The following is a 15093-nucleotide window of genomic DNA, read 5'->3' as shown; positions in this document are numbered from 1 at the left end:
ACAATGCGGACTGAAAAGCTACTTCCTGTTAGACCTGATTTATGTTTTCATGGGTTTAATCTTTATATATATTCCATGTGTGTGGATGTATTCATGTGTCACGGGGCTAAAAGACGTGTTTTCGTGGGAAACTGGATGAGGAGCGGTTGACGTAAACAAACATAATGCTGCAGCTCTTTAACTGAGAGCACGCTCGGCTGTTCCGAGACAAAGGGAGACGTGACCTGAGATCTGCTTTCCCACAGTGTTGCCGCTTTCGCCGCACAATGATGGCAGGAATGCGCGCCAGTCCATCGATCCCATTAAAGCGCTGCTAAACGCTGCAGAATGCAAAGTATAATCTACACATTTTTTTTTATTTGCCGGGCTTATTAGAAGGAAAAGAAAAGGGCCAGGGCACAAGAGGATTAGGTTCATGAGCTCTCACTTTATCATTTCATTTCAATTATAAATCACTGGACCAAATTTCTCCCGTTGCACAACAAAGACTGAGCATTGTATTGTAGATACCAGCGGTAAAAAGAGTTCATACAGAAAATATACAACAAACACACCTGTGTGTGTAAAAGAGACACAACTAACTAACTTTTTGTCTTAAAAGGACACAATGCACCTTCTACTGTCTAGTTTGGGGACAAACCACATTTGTGCAACATCATCACTGATATGTTTAGTGTTTGCATTCGAACATGTTGTGATGGAAAATGTGTGAAGCCGACAGTAATGGGTGTCGCCCCACACTCGACAAAAGCATGCATGTAATACACATTACACAGAGATGCAACCAGTTACAAAAAAAAAAAAAAAATAGTAAAATTGTAGCTTTGAGCTTTAAAACATACTGATTGTACTTTGTCGTCATGATTCGTTTCTAAAAAGTGATGTAAAAACCAAGTACACTTGAGGTGGAGGTGCAAGGAGGAGGAGGAAGAGGCTAAAATAAATACTAAAAACATGACAGGCGATTTCATCACCTCCCAGAAAAAACAAAAAAACTTTTGTTCGCTTTAATTTCCCTCCTTTGGTTCAGCACGCACTCATTATCGTCAGTTAAAAAGCACCCTTACTATAAACTGTAAAAAAAAAAAAAGGCACAGTTAAAACATAAGAGGTTTTAAAAATAAGACCCCTCCATCCCTCTCCCACGTCCTCACACAGAGAAACGAGACAAAGATAACCCCAGAGTCCATGAGGCGGTGGGTGGGCGTGTCCATGTGGATGACTGACAGACAGAAACACGGATGGTGGATGAGTGGAGGCGGCTGTGACAGGCAGGTGGGGTTAGTGATGTTTGAAGACTCCTACATGCAGACGGTTCGACGTTTGAGGGTGAGGGTGAGGGTGAGGGGTGAGAGGAGGGGGGAGTGTGTTAGAACAAAGGCCCACGGAGGTTAATCCTGGAGTGGGGGGAGAGGACCACGCCTTGTCCGTGGGTTAGTGACGGTTAGCACCATACTCCGGTTAGCCACGGGTGCTAACTCTGGTTCGAGTCTGGGTCTGGTCGAGGTCGTGTGTGACGGTCGTCGCCGTCCTCCCCGGTCGTTTCAGACACTCACCCAGGGCTGCTCGAAGCTGTAGGTCCTCCGGCGGTCGTCCGGGTCGTCCGGGACCGTCTGGGCCTGCTGGAACTCCTGCCGCAGCCTCTGTATCCGGTCGTGGTTGCTCGGGGTTAGCCGGCTACTGTGGATAAAGAGAGAAGACGGATGAGTGTGAGAGGTCCGTTGTGAACGAGTGACCTGGTTCCATCATTCACGGGGGGTGGGGGGGGGGATGGCCTGCAGGATGAAGTTCTTTAAAGTCCAGCGTGCTTTGTCTAAGGAATGATCAAATGCGCTGTTGACTCTGTCGGGGGCAGCACAGATACACTCAGCCCAGATAAAACGTAAAGTGAGGGCAGAGCCGTGAGCGAGCTTAGAGCGGAGCCAACAGCAATATGAATCAAACTAATGTACCTCTGATGTATTATTCATAACGGCGAACAAAGACTAGTGGCGAACGGTGAGCACAGCACCCCCTACAGCCTCCGCCCCCGTCTGCCGTTCCCACCGCAGCCTCATATCATTCAACCACCACCCTGCTATTGTCTGTCGCAGGCCCGCGGTGCTTACATCAAACAATGCAGCCTTCACTGTAACTTTCTCATGCTACGCTGAGCAAACACACTCGAACGGGTCGCACACTGCAACAGTATTAGATGTTACGGGGTCTAAAGTGTTCAGCTGTTAAATGTTTAAATATGTCTTTTCTTTTCAGGGCGCAGATTTTCTTGACCTGCTCTCGGCAGGTACAGGGTCGCAATTATGAACTGTTACCAACAACCTGCAGCTTCCGTTGCTGAAAGGTCAAGAGTCCCTGTGTGTATGAAGTAAAATAGTGTCATTTAAAATGGAAACAACAGATGATGCACATATAGACCGATGTTATGACCACTGACAGGAGGAGTAAATACCACCAACCAAACCAATGTTCTGTTGGGAAACTTTTGGACCTGGTATTCATTTGTGTGGATGTTACTTGGGCATGTAGCACCCACCTACACCAGACCAGACACCTCCACCCCATAGCAATGACACTCCTTGATGGCAGCAGCCATCCGCAGCAGGATGCAACCAAAAAAACACGAAGAACCGCACAAGGTGTTGACCTGGCCTCCAAATTGACAAGGGAGACCTACACAATATTCATAATGTTATGGCTGATCAGTGTATATACCAACCAGAGAACACCTAAGATTGTGGGTTGGGTTTTATTACCATGTGGTTTCTCTCCTATCATTAGACCGAGCAGCTTCCTGTGCTGCAAAATCGAAGCCAACCTGGAAGCGCCAACGCCTGCAGTTCCACAAATGGCCACTAGAGGCTGGTTCTTTGAGTGACAGCTCGTTGGCCCTCACAGGTTGGTTAACATATATGTCTAGGTGTCGCTTGCTAGCTCTACTCACGCTCCACTCTTTAGACCGCTTCAAAACTGGAATCAGGAATGTTTTGGGTGATGTTGTGGAGGGTTCAGCCTTCTTTAATACAGTCAACCTCAGAATTATTTCAAGTATTATGAGTAAAATAAATTTAGATTTGGAAATATTCAAACCAGAACTCTTATTCCTGGTCCTCACTATTTCAATCTTTCGCCATATCAGTGACTGATACACTTGCAACAGCCTTGTCCATGTTTCATACACCAGCTGGCCTCCATTAACTTTTAATATTTATATTTCTTCATTGTTTTCTTTAATGTAACACAGATACGTTTCCACTGGAACCGGGCCGCATAAATTGAGTAACATACGACCGTGAGCGTAAGCGAGGACACGGAGTTGGTGTTGAAATAATACGGCCCCATACAGAGGAAAGTAATTAACACATTTTCAGTCTCAAACGGGGAAAATGAATGGACGTGTCGGGGGATGAAGGAGCAGCGGGGGAGCAGCGACTCTGAGCCCGACTCTTCAACTCTCTAACTTCTGCCAGGAAATTCCAGGGGACTGTCTTATCTGGAAAACTCAAAAAGGTCAAGCCTGCAACTCTTTCCAGCCCCCGAAGGTCCCCCGAGTTTGGTTTTGCAAACGTTTTGTTTCTGCTTACACAGTGAAAGTTTAAACTCATAAAAATACCGAACTGTATTTGTCGAGGGACATGATTCAGATGCACACAGGGAAAAAATGTCATCTGCAAAGGAATAAGTGAAACCAATTCATATTACGGCAGTAGTTGCACATTTCAAACACACTTAACATATCAGATTATTTTGACTCTTTATTGCATAAAATTACTGGAATAATTGGCCAAATCATTTCCTCCATCACAAAACAAGCAGCTAGAAGAGCTATTATGACATAACCTAAAACACAGCAGCAGCGTGGACTCAGACAGCTATTAACTCCAGACGCACACAAAGAAAAAGCCAGAGCCAGTCGCCTTGTTAAAGATCAGGAACCTGTCATATGCAATCCCCCCCCAACCCCAGTGACATGTAACACAGACGCTCGGCCTCTTTGCAGCAGCTGACCCGACAGGCGGTACCATGTGTGATCCCGTGACTGAGGGTCAAGGCCTCCGATGCCAACTATGGAACAAAAGAGAATCCGTAACTAATTGTTAGTAAAAAGGCTGGGCATAAAAATGTACGACCAAAAAAATCTATATCACGGTATTTTTCAAAATTCTGACGATTTCACAGTATATTACGGTATTTTTTATTTTCATGTATAATCACATGTTCACAACATTTTCATTACTGGTTGAGAGAGGAATTACGGTTTCATTTATTTTTATCATATTTATTCATAAACTGCTACGTCTGTAACATCAATAGCAGCGCGACCAGCTACCGTAATAACTGTAGTCTGTGCGCAACACTTTTTTTTTCTTCTCATTAATAAAAAGCTAAAATTGGGGACATTTTCAGGGACAACTTTAGCTGCAGGACAGCTCATCCAAAACGGGGACTGTCCCCAGATATCGGGGGGAAAAAAAAACAAACAACGACACTTTTTTTGGGGCATGAATCTTCTCGTTCTGCTGCTTCGTTTTTCCGACTTTTCCATCTTCACCACAGCTCACAGTGAAACTGTCGCACCATGCGTTTTTAAAAGCACTATAATGAAAAATTCATATAAGGACAAAAAAAAAGGAAAGGATGAAAGCTCTAGTTTGGAATGAATATATTTAAGCACAATGTCTGTTAGACGAAAGACGCCCCCAGATCGCAGCTCAACCCTGTAATCAAACGTATATCACCATCACGCCAGCCTACAGGCCCGGCTCACATTAGTACGACCCCACTCGAGACACTCGGGAGAAGAGAATCTCAAATAAAGGGATCAGAGATCTCCAAACGCTCGTGTCTGACAAAGTGTTGTGAATCAATCAGAGAAAGAGCAACACTGCAATACAAAAAAAAAAAAAAAAAAAAAAAAAGCCCCAGAGACGGGAGAAGAACAGCGAGGCTGAAATTCAGTCTGAGATGAGCTTCATCCTCTGGACAGACTCACTCAATATCTGGCACCGCCGCTGCTGCGCGAGGCTGAAAGGTCACCGTGTGGCTTTGTTGAGTGGAGTGTCTCTGGGACTCAATAACAGGACTGCGGCTCGTTGACTGGGCTGCCAGCAAAGCTGTTTACGCCGAGATGCTCCCTGCCTTTCACGGTCGGGCGTGCCTCCTGAAAAGCTGCCTGTCTCAGCCGTAAGCCCGGGGAAGGAGGGAGCTTTGAGGAGATGTAATGTCTGCGCTGTGGGCAGACTTCAGAACGACGGCGACGCCGCCACCACCACCACCACCACCGTGCCGGGCTCTAATGCAGCATGTTGAGGCGGAGGGGATTGCAAGGGAAAAGGAGCTTTGAGAGTGAGATCAAGACAGTCGAACCAGAATCTGGGTTTATTGGGTCTTTTTCTTTTAGCTTTGGCTAAAACGTGTAACGGGGAAATCTGTAAACTTCTCTTAACTTTGACAGAAGCTGGAGGATTAGTTACATGGCTGCTTCAAAAAACTTTTAACTAATCTGAGGGCGAGGATGAGGCCCAATGTTTTTATTTTTTTTTTTTTTATCGGATCTGAATAAAATCCTGTTCTCAAAGTCAAATCCGTTGAAATCTCTCGCTCTTTTTTTTTTGTTATGGGGGATCTGTAAGCTTTCTGATTTACTTTGACAGGAGCTCAGAAGAGACAAACTGTTGGAGGATTAAGTGCGGTTTATACGTCTCCGACACAAAGACGGTGTGTTGCATGTACGCCGGAGCCAGTCATGCATGTTTGTGCAATGCACACCCAACCGCTAGTTGGCGCCGTGTCGTTTCCGCCAGTCGAGTTCTACTTCCTGCTTCGCTTTCAACAATGGCGACTGAAAGTATCAACAAAATCTCACCGAAACGAGTCACACAGACGTTTGTAACCTCCTCAGTTAACCTTTCCTCGATGTCTTTACTGATCCAAGCGGACCAATCACAGCTCTGGTAGACTGCATGGTAGTGAGGTGTAGTTACATTCTGGGGAGTTTTACCATTCACCAAAACCTTTGACCAATCTGAGATCTGAGGGCGAGGATGGTGTTTAGTGGCATTTTATCACATCTGAATCAAGTATCAAACCCTGTTCCTCGCATGTAGTAAACGTTTGATTGTTAAATGTCTTTAATCAGCTGATATGGGACATAGTCATGCGTAGCTACAAGCACAAAGGTTTGGTTTCACCCTGTAGTCAGCTGTTGTTGGCTGAGTCCATTTCTATAGTGGTACAGTATTAACATTGATTAAAGTTTTCACCAGCGCGGCAGGAACATGAATGAATCGGCTCTGCGACATATAATCGGATTTATACATTGATTTGATGCATTAAAAAGTTTGGTTCAGATATTGAATGAGCTGCATTTAACCGATCGTTTATTCTCGTCACAAAAAAAAAAAAAAAACGAGGCTAGTGATGGATTCATAAAGTCCACAGCTCAGAGAGATCACGTTAGCCAACGGACTGAAGTTTCACAGAAGCTGTAACAGAATTCCAGTGAATTAGCCACAGCTGATATAATCAGCCGTCGGTGATGCTGCTTGTTTTAAGTGAGGAAAGCAGCTCAGAGCAGGCTGCAAATAACATTAGTCTTAGCTCATAAAATAACCATCAGAAAGGCTTGGTAGAGATTTCCAAGCACGCAAACACAACAACTGTGAGCATTGTGCTTAGTGGAAACACGACCTGAAGGTTTATTTTAATTTTTATATACCACATATATATATACTGTATGTATATATATACTTTGATACATGATCAGCCACAACATTATGACCATTAACATTGACTATTTTATGACAATTCAGTGTTCTGCTGGGAAACTTAGACACGTAGCACCCACCTAGACCAGACCAGACCACATTTTAAGACCATTTTTGACCCAGACCAAAACAATTAAAGACAAAGTCCAGACTTCGTTTGTCAGAGTAGAAGAAGGAGCAGGAACACCAATCAAACAGGATTCATCAGATCCGTGCAGCTACTTCAACCTCTGCTTCCACAGACCCTCAATCAGACCATGTCCGGAGACAAAGGGAAGTCCTCTACGCTGATGTACAGTAAGTGACAGAGGCAGCTGACGGACAGAGGCCTAATCCTGCAGATTACAGGAGAATGGCCTCATTCACACGGGCTGCTCTTCCCATGCATGCGCGACAGCATCCTCCAACGGACCTACCGCCAAGTGCGCGCGGGCATGCGGTGCGTTTTTACAAGCGTCCACTCATCTGGAGGCGTTTTGGAGGATCGGCGCGCTCTGGAGATGAACGCTGGGACGCCGAGAGCGTTCACCGAGCGCCGGGGGAGGAACAGCTGGAGAGGATCGCGGCCGTGACCCTCTGAGCACGTTAAGCGGCACCACAGAGTGCAGAGGCCCCGCCACTGCAGAGGGACGCAAGAGGATCTCCAGTCTGTGTTTTGACGAGGGCCCTCATGGCGAGAGCTTACGAGTGGGGCGACCTTGACGGCACAAGAGCGGCATTGTTGCTTCACACTTCAAAGTCTCGGGGTGAAAGCGCCACTCAAAGCCATGCAGACTATTAACAAAGCCAGCCGAGGCTCCGCGGCGTCTTAAACCGAGCCGCCTTCATTTCTTAGATTTTTTCCCTTTGGGCAAATTAACACTTGCTGATTCACCTCCCTCTTCATAACGCACGGACTGTATTCTGTGATACCCTATCTGTTTCATTTGCCAATAATCCTGACTCCTTAATAATCTACTTTTTAATTAAAAACCACCGTCTTAATTAAACATTTTAATTAAGCACGGCTAGTCGTGGGATTCCCATCTCCTGATGCGACCGTCGTAGCGACCTGCTCGGCAGCCACCTTAAATAAACACTCACTGACGCGCAAGACAACGCGCGTCGCGAATGTGCGTTGCCCCCCGAACGCAGCAGCTGCGGCGTTTAGTTCGTGTGATCTCATCAGATGGCTGAACCAAGCCCGGCATCCTCTGACACAGAGGGAGCAGCTGTGAAAAATGAACCGGGACGCCGGAGATGATGATCCAGGTCTATTGATCGAAAGGCTCACAGACAGCGAGGAGGGAAGAACGATGCCACCGCTAACCGGTGCTAGCGGCTAACGCTCCATCTGTGAGCGGCAGAGCGGCGTCGCCCCCCATTATCTACCGCTGGGAAGCAACAGGGGACGGCTCCCTTTGCACCCTCAAACAGACCTGGGTTGGATGAAGATTTTTAAGGGAATTAAAGGGTAAATCATTAGTCTGAAAGCAGAATTCAACAAAAGATCCGTGCACGCCATAGGAGTGAGTCCCTGACGAGGGAATGCGTAGTCGGGATTCCTTTACTTTTTAATAAACTGTCGTCTCTGTTGACTTCCTCTGTCGGGACGCCCATAAAAGACTGGAGCTGTGTTTCAGAAAGTGAAACCTTTCCTTGCGGTCTTTGTTTTTATGTGCAGAGCTTCAGAGGAGAATCCGAGTATTGTTTGCGCTGTAATGTAATAAGAAACTTCTGACGCCGCGTAATTGGTGTCTCATGAGCTTGTGGGGGGCGGCAAACTTTTGACATTTAATATTTACATCTGCAACTCTTTAACGATTCTACGTAAACTACCGAGTTAATATACGCTGACTGAATACGGGTGACCTGGCTTTTCATTTGAACTCCTCTGAAAACAGAGGCTTAAAAAGGGGATTAGCTCAGATGCTTGACTACTCACAGCCCCACTGGTGTTTGTTGTTGCAGTGGGGAGATTAGAGGGTCCAGGAGGCCATCGTGTCTGTGCCATTTAGGCTCTTATTGGCCCCATCTCGCCTTTACTATGGGCTTAACCCCGAGACACAAACAGAGCCAAATTGATCTGCAAAAACACGGCAATTAGATGCAGATCGATACCATATCGCCACACTTAGCAACTCATTAATAAAGCCCTGGCACCGGCCCCTCGACGCGTCAGCCCGACCGGAGTGAGAGTAAAGTGGGACCGCGTGTTGACAAACTGCACAAACAAATCAGCTAACACGCAGAGGAAGACAAACAGCCGAGCAGATTTTCACATCCCATGTAAAGGCTTCTGTTGACAGCAAAGTTAAGAGGCTAATGAATCCAGCTAACACGTTCTCTAACTCGGGCCCGATCCGACGCCATCTGCGCGGCTGGCGGCCCGGCTCGGATCAGGAGCGCTTCTCCTCCTCGGAGGGCGCAGTGGTGGCGCGGCGCCGACGCTCCCTGCCAAGTTTAAACGTGCAAGAAAGAAACGCGGCTTTTTGGCGACTCGGCGCCGAAGAAGGAAGAGCAGCCGCCGGGTCTGCAGAGGAATGGAGGTGGACGCGCACACACTCGTTTTCTGAGGCGTGATGAGGAGTTGACATACACTGATCAGCCACAACATTATGACCACAGACAGGAGAAGTGAATAACATCGACCATATTTTGACTGTTCTGCAGGGAAACTTTTAGACCTGGCATTCATTCGTGTGGATGCTATTTAGACATGTAGCACCCACCTAGACCAGACCAGACCAGACCAGACCACCCCCCCACAGCAATGACACTCCTTGATGGCCCCCCACTAACAACATCCTGTTTCCAGACACCACAGGAAACCCAGAGAGGACCCATGTCCATTCTCTGATGAATCCCAACCTTCACAGCATTAGGGAGGTGGTCGTAATTTTACGCCCGATCAGCGTAAGTGATCATTTTAAGCTTTTATGTCTTTTGTCCCATAAATTAAATGTCTTATAACAGTCAGAAACACGCAGCCTTAATCTAATTCCTAAAGCATTTCCTGCAGCCGCTCCATTCATCCCGAGCCTCAGCAATCCCACCGGGTGTCAACACTGTAAACACTGGAATCCATTGACGGAACCGAGCGGATTTAATTGGTTTTCAGTTTTATGGGGCATCTCAATTTTTTTAGAGGGCACTTCTGGGCAGAAACGCCGGAGATGGTTATATAATATTTGACTGATACTAATGCCAACGCACACACATTCACACACTTAAAGCAAGATGTGCAACTGTTCTTCAATTTCAAGCTGTGGCGCCACTCACGGCAGTAATAGGGTGGCACGAGGTTACGCACCTCCTTTTAATTCACGGGCCAATTTCATGCCTGCGAACGTGAGCGCCGGCGCCGAATAAATAAATAAATGAATAGGGCCGCGCTGCTGTACATCCGTAACCCTGCCCTAGTTTTAACGAAGGTGGGGAGCACGCCGGCCTACGTGGCCCTTTTAAGTTTCATTACTCAAATCCCCGTCGGATTGTGCCGCGGAAAACCGCATTTGAATAGGTCACCGTGATATCTGCAGGGGGCATTTCACACGTGATTTAGCTGCAGCTCCGATTCCACTTCGTGCTTTCAGTGCGTCCTTCGTATGCGCATTCTGAGATTGGAGTTTACATTAGGATTAAACTGAGGAGAGATTGTGGTGGATCTAATCTCAGTGGAAAATATTACGAGATCAGATTGTCAACGTGAAAACCATAAAGACAAAAGTGCTTCCTGTCATACAGAAAGTTTATAATCCATTCATTTGATGAGAAAGTGGCTTTTGTTAAAGCTGACTACATTAGTGAACCTGTGATGGTAGCATGGTTAGCCATGAAAGTAGTGTTTAGATTGAGACTGTCCATCAAGAAAAGTGCTGCATTAGCGCCGCAACGACTCCTCAATACTTTGATTTGCACTGAAAATGTTGACGTCTACACTACGGGTCCAAAGTGTTAGAACAGCATCAGTATCTTCTGGTATAAGTGGTCAGAGCTTCATCCTACAGATAATGACCCAGAACTTTAGTCCAAGCTGCACCAGAACTACCCCAGGATAAAAACACATGGAGTGGACCATGGCCCAGTCTCTAGACTTTAACCCCATGGAGCTGATTTGTGATGAACTGGACAAAAGAATGAAAGAAAAGCTCCCTACAAACAAGAGACACAGATTTCTGGGAACTTCTGGAACAAAATTGGGAATAAAATCTTTTTATTTCCATTTTAGAAAGAAAGAATGTCACAAGTGTGTTCACGTGTTAAATCAGATAAAGATGGTTACTGTGATGAGTCCACAGTTTAGAAAAGACTTCTAATATTTCAAGACTGTGCTTTGACCGGTAGTTTACACCCAATTATGGCGGCTCCTGTGGATCATCCCACAGATACTTACTTATTTCCTGCTTCATTTTCAACAATGGCAACTGAATTGTCGCAGACATTTTGCCAAACCTGAGTCTGCATCTCCAAACCTCCTCAATTAACCTTTCCTCAAAGTGTTCGATTTCAAAACTCCAGAGATGGAGAAGCAGACGGAAACATTAACGCGTTAACATGAAGAGGACAAACCACAGGTCTTGTAGTCTGCTTATATTTTATTCTATTTTAGACACAGATATCCCATTAATTATGATTTCAGGGCTTTAAATCAAATGGTTTGTCAGCTCCTCAGGTAATATTTGATAAAAAATATATATACAGCACCACAGATGGCTTATAATAAATGTATTAAAGCACAGAGGCGGGATACGGTAGCAAAATGCTAATCCCTTTCCTGTCAACAGCGATATTATTCTTTCAACCAACATATTCTTTGTCACAAGCCGTTTTCTCCTCTCGCCCACCCAACTTTCAAATCCATCTTCCTGCCCCGACGCTGAAATGCTAAACGGGACGTGGATATCTGATGTTATCCACATTAACGCAGGCTCCCAATCTAACGTGCCATCGCAGCCGTGGCGCTTTGATGCAACAGAAACCTAATCTCATCCATCAGTGACAGATGATGACGATCTCCTCTGTGTGGGGAGGCATAATAAAGTCCACAATGCGACAGAGGAGAGGAGGGGAGGAGGGGTCGAGCATATGCAAAACTGTACTAATCCGTTTAGCATTGAAATTCCACATCGCTCACAAATGCCGAGCAGATTCTCCGGCGGCTTTCCAGTTTACACGGCGTGCCTGTCTCAGAGCGGACTCGTCTCTCTGGAAGTGACTTGAGGGTTAACGGGAGACGAGGATCCATCAGGCTGCGCCGTTCAATCAGTCAATGGACAGAGCCGCGCTGTCAGATAAGCCACTTATTGTAATATATCTGAGCTTCACAACGGCGTTACGATCCCACCCATCATAACCAGCGCTCGCAGGGCCGCCGGTCCTCCGTGATGCACGGCCGATCGGCGTGAATCAGCAGCATCCAGTCACCTGGGGAGACCGTAACCAGGCAACAAGGTTTCGGGTCTTCCGAGTTAATGGCTTCACCACAGACGCGCTGCTAATTACTCCTTTTCTGTGTCAACGTGGCCGTAAAGTAGGCTCTTCTATGCCATTAACTTGTAGTGGTGCTTTAACAACTCCGCGGAGAAGAGAAAACTACTTTCAACCTGCGCGTCGCCCACAAGAGCTGTGTTTTCCTACAGGTTGTGCAAATTACTGGAAGTGTGAGATGAAAGTGTGAGGGGAAGAGGAGAGGATTTTCAAACCAGCGGGGTGAGTGCGCCGTCTTATCTGCAGTGGATTAGGGCGGCATTAAGGAGTCCAACTCACTTTTCTTTTTTTTTAATTTTATGAGGTCTCAGCTAAACTAAACATTGATAACGAGGTCTGGCTTTTTCAAACTCATGAATAAAGTTCAGTCTGAATCAGAAACTACATTTGCACAAGTTCTCTGGCTCTTGTCTTTTCTTGAGTTTCACGCAGAAATCACTTCTCTGTCTTAAAGAGCCATGTGAGCCATTTATACCAAATCTGTAACAACGCCACCCTAAAGCTAGTTGCTGCTGTGTCTTTTTTTGCCAGTTAGGTTCATTTTTCTTTCTACTTCCTGCTTCTCTTTCAACAATGGCGACTGAAACTGTCGCTGAAATTTCCCTGAAGACGAGTCATAGAAATGTTTGTATCTCTGAACCTCCTCAGTCAACCTTTCTATATGTCCCATTGTTATTGATCCAAAACAATCAATGTGAAAATTGTGGAGATGGAGAAGTAGCCGTAAACACTCTAGCCAAAACACGGTACCAATCACAGCTCATGTGGTCTGCGTCACCGTGACACGTAGTTAAATTTCTAGCCAATAAGAATTGAAGTCAGGACGTGGAAACGCATTTTGGATAAATTAGAGTTGCTGGAGTCTGCGTTATTGCAACCTGTAGTTAAATATCTATCAGACAATGGCGTAAATCCAACACCAAAGAATCATGTTTACTCTTCAATGACTATATGAAGAGTCTATCTATGACTTTTTAATCTCTCGGTGGTTGAAAGTCATGTAGTTGTGTGGTGACAAAACATCGGTGAAGGGCGATGCCCACTTGAAAACCCCAGTGATGTGCTGCTTACTGCCTAGCTAGCTGTTAGCTGGCTAGCTAGCTGTTAGCTAGGCTAGTTAGCTGGCGCTATAGTTGGAGCCCGCCGGTCAGTTTTCAGTTGGACTGTGCTTCCAAAAATTGAATAGAGCAATGTGGAAATATAGTGATACAAGCTGTTAACACAAGTCTATGACTAGTAATGAACCAAGCAGGCTACTGGGCATCATCAGCATATAAAAACCTTCCTGCCTCTTATTAATCCAGGTTAAAATACACCTTTAAAACGTGCACAACTGGCACAGATATGCATACCTGCACAATGGTAGGCATCACACACACTAAAGTTAAACCTCACAGCAAAACGCTAAGTCCCAATACTGAACCCCAGGGCAAAAGTAGAAGAATAATAAAACAGACAAAAACATTTATGGTGACTGTGATGCCATTGTTTGCATTAAATCCAAGAAATGAAGAAGAAAACCCCCCTCTTATCTAAGCATTAAATTAAAGACCTAATCACACACTGTAGCATACACTGGCCAGCTGTCACAGTGATCTGTACATCATTCACGGGAACTACAAAAGGACTCGTCTCTTCTGTGGCAGCGGCCCTTTAAAGGCAGAGTAAGGAAATAAGGTGTGAGAGATAGCAGTCACCTGGGTTCATTTTAATACTGGGGAAGGTAAAAGGTCCGAGTGATGCTTATCTACAATCCTGGATGATAATTTCATGGACCGGAGAGAAAGGCGAGCTGTCAGAAACGAAGAGGAAAGGAGGGCAGACCAACTAGGAGCGAGAGAGAGAGAAAGGAAATCCAATTGGAGCAGTCTAATTTCTGGGGCAGGCACCCTGGTCCAGCTCATATGGCCCCTTCTCTTGTTCTCTCCGATGTGGCGTCTGCTGGGTGACGGATGGAGGTCTCACTTGTAATGGTTCCCATTTTCGGAGAGCTGAATAATACTTCCGACTAAAGCATGAGCAGCATCTGATAAATCATCATCTAAGTCAAATTAGGATCCATTATCATCAGGAGGCAGGGGGCCGTGTTCCCTGTTTTCGGGGCTGCATCGGATGAAAATGAGACCAGAGGCATCTTGTGACAGCAGGCAATTTTGAGAGGGAAAGATTGAGTATCTGATGTATGATTGCCATGGTAATATGTGGCCTAGATGCCAGGGAGACTGCTGAGGCTCAGGCTGGAATTTGGCAAAGCCGCGACCCCAGCGTGAGTCCATTCTCATCCATACCACCGCTACAAAATGTGAGCTCCGAGCAGCTTGATGTATTTACGCAATTTCAAGGGTTTCAAGTCTGTACTATCATCACACCGTTCAGAAAAACATCAAATCGTTACCAAATCCTCCCGCGTACTTCACATCAGCTGAAAACAGGATAGCATTCGTTTTTTTAAGAAACCATTCCTCTCGGGGACGGAGCTAAAGTGCAGCAGCAGTTCAGCACAGCGTGCATTCATTAAAAGCTGTGACTCCACACAACAGCCTCATGAAATATTCAATATGGAGTAGCTTTCGGTGAGGGGTGGGAGGCATGTTTTCCAGACCACCAAAACGAACGCGAGTACGGGCAAGAAAAACAACAAAAAACACCAAATCACAATTCGGTTTTTGCAAGCACCCCAAGCCCTACGCTCTGGAAATAAGACGACACACACTGAAACCTTGGACTCAGTTCCTTTGTTGTATAATTTTTAAAGGATAAACTGAACCTTCTTTTTCATAGCTGAGGCCTTGAGCTTTCGTTGCGATGCTGAAAGAGTCAGATACTCGGTGAAATTCCCCGTTAGCCAAAACAACAAATC

General features: G+C 45.8%; 1 protein-coding gene across 1 annotated transcript in view; it reads right to left on the bottom strand.

The window, feature by feature from the left end:
• Positions 1–15093, bottom strand: part of LOC125011240 (partitioning defective 3 homolog) — a 256960-nt gene that overhangs the window by 12185 nt on the left and 229682 nt on the right. The window contains exon 24 of the mRNA XM_047590347.1: positions 1557–1680. Within this exon, the coding sequence (XP_047446303.1) occupies positions 1557–1680 (124 nt within the window). The remainder of the gene's footprint in view (positions 1–1556; positions 1681–15093) is intronic.

This window comes from Mugil cephalus, chromosome 7 (assembly GCF_022458985.1).
Source record: "Mugil cephalus isolate CIBA_MC_2020 chromosome 7, CIBA_Mcephalus_1.1, whole genome shotgun sequence".
Lineage (NCBI taxonomy): Eukaryota > Metazoa > Chordata > Actinopteri > Mugiliformes > Mugilidae > Mugil > Mugil cephalus.
Note: the sequence above shows the minus strand (reverse complement) of the source record. Positions and strands in the feature narration are given on the sequence as shown.